The following is a 7,835-nucleotide window of genomic DNA, read 5'->3' on the forward strand; positions in this document are numbered from 1 at the left end:
GCAGCTCTTTTTTTAGCAAACAGTTGCCAATATTAACCAGTATCCAGTAGACTACTCCTAACTCTTTAGCTGCTAAATACTCCACTATGTTCACCAGCTAACTGTGTCTGTCAGCAGGTAGTGTACTGTGGCTTTTTACAGCTATTACAAATAGTTACCTACTGTGGTTTAAAATGACACAATGAGAGGGCTGAGAGTGACGCAACACAGGAAAAGTTGTAGGTTGTAAAACTAAAATATGCTGAAAGACTAAATTCTCCACATAGCTGAAGGTAATGTGGAGTCAGGTTCTCCAGGTTCACTATGTGTGACTCATGTGATCCATTGTATTGTGATTATAGCACCTTTTTTAATGTCCTCCTCACTTTCTCTGCAGATGAGTGACCAAGACAGCACCTCGGCCTCCCAAACGGAGGGAGAATTTGAGGAGGAGATGGACGGAGACATGGACGGAGACATGGACGGGGAAAGAGAGATAGATGAGAAACACCGAGAAAGTCCGGTCCCCAGTCTGTCCAGTTTCTCCTCGTCTCTGGCCGCCGTCATACGCATCAAACAGAAGTACAGGGCCATGAAGTTGCGCCGTCAAGAGATGGTCCTCGGACTGGGAGGGTCGGCTGCCCTCCTCGGTGCCCCAGCACGAACCAGCCCCAAAATTTTCACCTTTGACGCACTCACCCCATCCTCCATCCCCACCTTGTCGTCGTCTGTCCCTCAGAAGAAAAAGAGGAGAAAGAGGAGGCGGGTGATGTTTCCTAACAGGGGAGGACGAAGGGCGCCACCGAAGCAGGAGCACAGCCGAGCAAAATACTGTCTTTACCTTCTTTTGGCAATCGTCTTTATTCAGGTAAAGTAACTCATTACAAACCTCAAAAATACTACTTCAGTTCTCTCTCTTGTAGATTTTGGAGCATTTTGAGGTTAAATTACTTCCTTCCACTTTCTGCTTTTCAATCAACAAAGCTTTTAATGAGGAATATCGCCACTTTGAAAGGAATTGGATGTTTAGGGTTCTGATATCACATTGGTCCAAATCTACTTTAACTTATACTAAACATCTTGTAGCCTTCAAAACTAAAGAGTGACATGAAGATGCCCTGTGTTTCTGAGATGTAGTAGCACTGTGGGCCCCTGTTTGTTTATCATAAGATATATATATTATCACCCAATTCTGTGTTAAACCTTTTTATCCAACTTATTACCTCTGGTTTAACTCTCATTCTTTTGGAAGTTATGGTCAATAGGCTTCATTTAAAGAAACTATACCTCATTTTTGAGTTAGCGCTTGTTGTCCTCCTGTATCAAAATTGACCTGAGGACAACAGGTGGGTTAAGGAGGCACATAATGTTTGTTTGTTCATAAGAAGACTTGACAAGGGGCCTTTAGCACCAATTTCAGAACCAACTGGTTATCTCTGATGACAATTTAGCCTCTGTGGGCAACGGCCAATTATCGAGGGTTACTCTGTATCCAGATGATATCTGGATAAGGGATATCCGGGCCAAGACTTCCTCTTCTGGTGCTGGAGCGCTGGTCATTGTTATCTCATTAGCAATTTGAGACCATCCAAACAACATTTTGGCTAATCTCTACAAACAGATGAATGTCAGACAATAGTCCATGGGTACAGAGATTGAATCTTGGCCAATGCTCTACATGCACACCAAGATCTTGTCCTGTTGCCTACACATTCAACATTCATATGGTAAATGAGCTGTACTTTTATAGTCCTATAACCACTCAAAGCATATTTATACTTTATGTCACATTGATTCACTCACACATTCATACGCCATTGGTGCCGCCATCGGGAGAAATTTGGGGTTAAGTATCTTGCCCAAGGACACATCGATATACAGACTGGAGTATTGGCGATCTTCCCGATTAGTGGACGACCTGCTCTACCTCCTGAGCCACAGCCGTATACGTAGATATATGTTTATAGATCACTTCAACAGCAGGCTAAAAGGCGACATTTCTCTGTCATCTGTGGTTGAAAGTTGCAAGTCTGTTTTGTTTTTGTTGGGCGTCGTCTTTGACGCACCTGTAACCCTTAAGTGATGTCACCGTGTACTGACGCCACATCGAGGACACTACGTACCTGCTGTCTCTGACTATAAGTTATGTCACAGGAACTGAGTAAAAACAAGACATTAAGAGGATGTTAAGTCATTCTAAAAATCCTTTGCACAATTCTTCTCCGACATATACACTTACGAAATGTTTCCTGCTATCGTAACTTCAGAGTCATGGGTCCTATGAGAAATATAAATTACTTTGTTCTTTCTTTTTTTTCTTTTTCTTTTTTTTTTATACAATTTAATCGTTACCCACTGATGGCTGAAGAAGGTTGAATCTCCATTTTTAAGCCATGTTACTGCAGCAGGAGGAGTAACGGTCAATGCAACACAAATCAACCACAAATATCTTAACGTCTTCTGGATATGTAATACATCGAAATTAGATCTACCAGCTGATCAAATGTTAAACCAGCTTGAGTTTGAGTAAGCTAACTCAGCAGGTAAATCCAGCAACACCAGCTAATGACCAGCTAAGGTTTGAAGACTCAAATATACAGAGGACTTTATTCCAGTTTTCTTGGTAAATTAAGTAAATCGAACCAAATTCATGTTTTGTCCGTGTTAGACGTAGCCTAGTCTTTGACGCACCTGTAACCCTTAAGTGATGTCACAGTGTACTGACACCACATCGAGGACACTACGTACCTGCTGTCTCTGACTATAAGTTATGTCACAGGAACTGAGTAAAAACAAGACATTAAGAGGATGTTAAGTCATTCTAAAAATCCTTTGCACAATTCTTCTCCGACATATACACTTACGAAATGTTTCCTGCTATCGTAACTTCATCTGAGATTGTTTTACCATTTCAGAGTCATGGGTCATGGGAAATATAAATTACTTCTCTTTTTTTTGTTTCTACACAATTTAATCGTTACCCACTGATGGCTGAAGAAGGTTGAATCTCCATTTTTAAGCCATGTTACTGCAGCAGGAGGAGTGATGGTCAATGCAACTCAAATCAACCGCAAATATCTTAACGTCTTCTGGATATATGTAATACATCAGCATTAGATCTACCAGTTGATCAACAGTTAAACTAGCTTGAGTTTGAGCAAGCGGACTCTGCAGGTAAATCGAGCAAGACCAGCTAATGACCGGCTGAGGTTTGAAGCTGGTTCTAGCAGGATTTTACAGCAGGGTAGATGAATGCGGCTGATGTTGGGGTCAAAGACAGCCTTAAAGAGCTGCTAGCGTAGTAATTGCTTTGCCAGCTGTCAAAAACCTAGCTAAACCAGTTAAAACCAGCTATAGAAACTGGTCTACCAGCTGATCACCAGTTAAACCAGCTTGAGTTTGACCAAGATAACTCAGGAGGTAAATCCAGCTAATGACTAGCTAAGGTTTGTAGCTTCACAGAGCTGCTAGCGTAGCAATTGCTTTGCCAGCTGTCAAAAACCTAGCTAAAACCAGTTATAGAAAACTGGACTACCAGCTGATCACCAGTTAAACCAGCTTCAGTTTGACCCATAGACTGTATAAAAGAAAGTTTGAGCAAGATAACTCAGGAGGTAAATCCAGCTAATGAGCAGCTAAGGTTTGTAGCCTCACAGAGCTGCTAGCGTAGTAATTACTTTACCAGCTGTCAAAAACCTAGCTCAAACCAGTTTAAACCAGCTATAGAAACTGGTCTACCAGCTGATCACCAGTTAAACCAGCTTGAGTTTGACCAAGATAACTCAGGAGGTAAATCCAGCTAATGAGCAGCTACGGTTTGTAGCCTCACAGAGCTGCTAGCGTAGCAATTGCTATACCAGCTGTCAAAAACCTAGCTAAAACCAGTTTAAACCAGCTATAGAAAACTGGACTACTAGCTGATCACCAGTTAAACCAGCTTGAGTTTGAGCAAGATAACTCAGGAGGTAAATCCAGCTAATGAGCAATTGCTACGCTAGCAGCCTCACAGAGCTGCTAGCGTAGCAATTGCTATACCAGCTGTCAAAAACCTAGCTAAAACCAGTTTAAACCAGCTATAGAAAACTGGTAAAGCTCATTAGCTGGAGGTAAATCTAGCTAATGACCAGCTAAGGTTTGTAGCCTCACAAGTTAGCTGCTAGCTAGCGTTATACTGGTTATTCTGGTGAAATGAAGTAAACTGAATCAGTTTCATACTTAAAAAACTGGCTATATTCATATAAATTGAGTGACAGTACTATGCAGGAGTCTTGTTTGATCACTCTTTTCTTCCAACCTGCCTCTGTCTTAAGTTACACATGGCTTTGTACATCATTAACTTCTGTCTGAAAGAAGGATGCAGGTTTTACTGAACAGCTGGTCTCTTTGCACATTGGGTTCATATCAGTGTTTATTCAGTCGAGAGAAACATGAAACACTGATATTCAGACCACCACACTCGATATCTTCTCTCAGACTGTTGCTGTTGTTATGGTTGGATAGATAACATTGGGCTGAAGCCAGCTGCAGACGCATTTCACTGTGTTTCAGTCCGTTTCTGGCAATATGATTAATTACATAACCATTTGGGAATGTACGCTCCTAAACACACAATCTAAACTGAAATAGTCTTACAGGATTACATCATCTTGAGGAACTATTTAGTAAATCCTGGGGCACATAGCTCATTTATGCCTTTAGTGTCCATTAGTGAGTTAATCCATCCATGACGACTTTGTTTCCCCCCCCCACCCCTGCAGCATTATGAGTAGTTTATTTCAGTTTCAAACATAAACATCCAAGTGTGTTTGCTGTTGCAGTTTGTTAATGTCAGCAGCAGGTCGGAAATACACCCGCACTCGACTGGTACAGATTACACCAATGATTTAGTGAAGTAAACAACTGAGCTGGCAGAGATCTGGGATACAGGGATGTGGTTTATATGCAGAGAAATGGAAACTTAAACCTTTATGTTACACTGCCTTTTATAGCCAAAAGACTTTCTGCACTTTACTTCCTGTGTGAAAAAAGTTCCCAACAGGTGCAATAAAAGGTCGCCATACCTTTTTTTACTGCTCATTAAACAGAAGCAGAGAGAGGGGGATTTCACAGGGAAGAAAAGCAAATACAGATTAAGCTTTTAACTGTTAATGCTCAGGAGACCAAAGGAAATGACCTAGAACTATGACAAATTGCTTTAAAAGAAGCTTATCAAGGTGACGGATATGAGATATTTAACCGTCTCATACTTCATTAACAGAAAGATTTGCATATCAATAGATTCAGGATCCTTCAAAGAGGGAAAAGAGGGATCTGTCTGACCCATTTTTTACATTTGAGAGTTGTAATGTGACCCCCAGTTTATGAAAATGGAAATAAAATGCATATTTCTTTCATTTTTGTGCAGCTGATACTCATTTTTATATCTTCAAATATACAAACTTGACTTGTGTTTATTCATTTTCTATAAAATTGGACCATAAAGTAGTGATTGTAAAAGTCTTGTTTTCCACAAGACTAATCAAACTTCTGTCCACCCTTCCTTCTTTCCTCTGTCCGTCCTTCCTCCTTTCCTCCTTTCCTTCCTTCCATCCTTCATTCCCTCCTTCCTCCCTCCTTTCCTCCCTTCCTTCCTTCCTTCCTTCCTTCCTTTCTTCTTTCCTTCCTTTTAGTTTGAACTCTGGGCTCAACTATCTGACCTGAGTCAGTAGATCTCAGAGCTCTACTGGGTTTATATTCTACTAACATGTCATTCATGTATTCTGGACCTAAACCATTCAGTGATTTGTAGACCAGTAGCAGAACTTTAAAGTCTATTCTGTAGCTGACTGGGAGCCAGTGTAAAGACTTTTAGTATAAGGAAGGTTTTGGTCACATGAGACACATTTTTAAAGTTTCTCTCTTGTGTTTTTCCAGGTGTACAACGCCATAGAGAACCTAGATGACCACGTCCTCAGGTACGACCTGGAGGGGCTGGAGAAGACGCTGAGGAGGGAAGTGTTTGGGCAACAGGGGGCGGTGGAGGGTCTGCTATCCCACCTGAAGGATTACCTGTCCACGTATGTCCACAACAAACCCCTGGTGGTGTCTCTGCACGGTCCAAGTGGAGTCGGCAAGAGCCACCTGGGACGCCTGCTAGCCGGACACTTCCGCTCCGTGGTGGGCGACACGCTGGTGATGCAGTACTACGTCCTCCATCACTGCCCTCTGGAGGCCGAAGCCATGCACTGCGCCCGCAACCTGTCCACGGTCATTACGGAGATGGTGGAACGAGCCGAGGAGGAGGAGAAGATCCCGCTCTTCATCTTCGACGAGGTGGAGCACATGCACAACGAGATCCTGGACGAGCTTCTGGAGCTGGTCGCCGCCAAGCAGTCCAACGAGTACCTGAACGCCATCTACCTGTTCCTCAGCAACCTAGGTCACGCACACATCACCAAACATATGCTACACAACTCGTCGAGTTACTCCACGGCGATGTCGGCGTCCGGTCGCCATAGTAACCTCGTGAAAGAGCTGACTCCGATATTACGAGCCTCTCTGGAGAAGCTTCACCGGTTGTGGACAGAAGCGGACATCTTACCTCTGGGCCTGCTGGAGAAAGGACACGTGATGGAGTGTTTCCTGGACGAAATGAGCAGAGAGGGGTTCTACCCGGATCACGCCAGCATCGAACGCTTGGCGGGGGAGATCGAATATCACGCTTCGGTCGGGGGTCACCAGTATTCTCTCACGGGCTGCAAACAGGTGGTGGCTAAAGTGAACCTGCTGTGAGAGACCCTCGGCAGGAAATGCTTGGATGCTTCACATTCCTCCGAGCATGAAGAAACTCTGCGTGAGACTCGAGGGGAAGTCGTACGGTTATGAAACTTGAATGATTGCAACACGGAGCCAAAGTTTTTGTGAGGAGGGGGTTTTTGGGGGTTGTTGTTTTTTAAAAAAGAAAAACAGAGGAGCAGTTTGTTCATTGATGAATCAACGGTGAGGACGTTCGGCTCTGTTGTGGAGAAGAAGAAGAGTCCTGTGAAGAGGTTTTTATTTTTAAAAGGCGACAAACTTTCTTTTAACCTTTGTGTCGTCCTCCCGGGTCAAATTGACCCCAACTGTTCCTTCCTTCCTTCCTTCCTTCCTTCCTTCCTTCCTTTGTCCTTCCTTCCTTTCCTTTCCTCCCTTCATTCCTCCCTGCTACCATCCTTCCCTCCTTCTTTCCTCTGTCCTTACTTCCTCCTTTCCTTCCTTCTTCCTCCCTTCCATCCTTCCTTCCTCCCTCCCTTCCTTCCTTCCTTCCTTCCTTCCTCCTTTCCTTCCTTCTTCCTCCCTTCCATCCTTCCTTCTTCCTTCCTTCCTTCCTCCTTTCCTTCCTTCTTCCTCCCTTCCATCCTTCCTTCTTCCTTCCTTCCTTCCTTCCTTCCTTCCTTCCTTCCTTCCTCCTTTCCTTCCATCCTTCCATCTTTCCTTCCTTCCTTCCATCCTTCCTCCTTTCATTCTTTCCTCCTCCCTTCCATCCATCCTTCATCCTTTCCTTCCATCCTTCCTCCTTTCCTTCCTTCCTTCCTTCCTGCCATCCTTCCTCCTTTCATTCTTTCCTCCTCCCTTCCATCCATCCTTCCTCCTTTCCTTCCATCCTTCCTCCTTTCCTTCCTTCCTCCCTTGACTCGAGGACAACAGGAGGGGTTAAAGGGTCATTTCACCATAACGACATAAGAAAAATAAACTTTATTACAAGTGTTTCTCCAGAACTTTCAAACCTCCTCTCACAGTTTTTATTTCTCTCAGTGGTTGTCATGGTGATTTTTATTTTTTTTATTTTTATTTTTTATCCATGTTTGAAAATCAGGGATGTTTCACTCAATGTCCAG

At 43.3% G+C, this 7,835-nt stretch overlaps 1 protein-coding gene across 1 annotated transcript; it reads left to right on the forward strand.

Moving 5' to 3' along the window:
• The first annotated feature begins 376 nt into the window (after positions 1 to 376).
• Positions 377 to 6,967, forward strand: LOC128380699 (torsin-4A-like). The gene is made up of 2 exons (XM_053340567.1): positions 377 to 847; positions 5,893 to 6,967. The coding sequence occupies exons 1-2, from the start codon at positions 377 to 379 to the stop codon at positions 6,748 to 6,750; spliced, it is 1,329 nt and encodes a 442-aa protein (XP_053196542.1). The 3' UTR covers positions 6,751 to 6,967.
• Positions 6,968 to 7,835: the final 868 nt, after the last annotated feature.

The sequence above is a fragment of the Scomber japonicus genome, chromosome 19 (genome assembly GCF_027409825.1).
Source record: "Scomber japonicus isolate fScoJap1 chromosome 19, fScoJap1.pri, whole genome shotgun sequence".
In the NCBI taxonomy this organism is placed as follows: Eukaryota; Metazoa; Chordata; class Actinopteri; order Scombriformes; family Scombridae; genus Scomber; species Scomber japonicus.

Bases quoted from the DNA above. Each gene is read 5' to 3' on its own strand.
- LOC128380699 (XM_053340567.1), top strand. From the start codon at position 377: ATGAGTGACCAAGACAGCACCTCGGCCTCCCAAACGGAGGGAGAATTT. The intron at 848-5,892 runs GTAAAGTAACTC...GTGTTTTTCCAG, and splicing joins TGGCAATCGTCTTTATTCAG to GTGTACAACGCCATAGAGAA.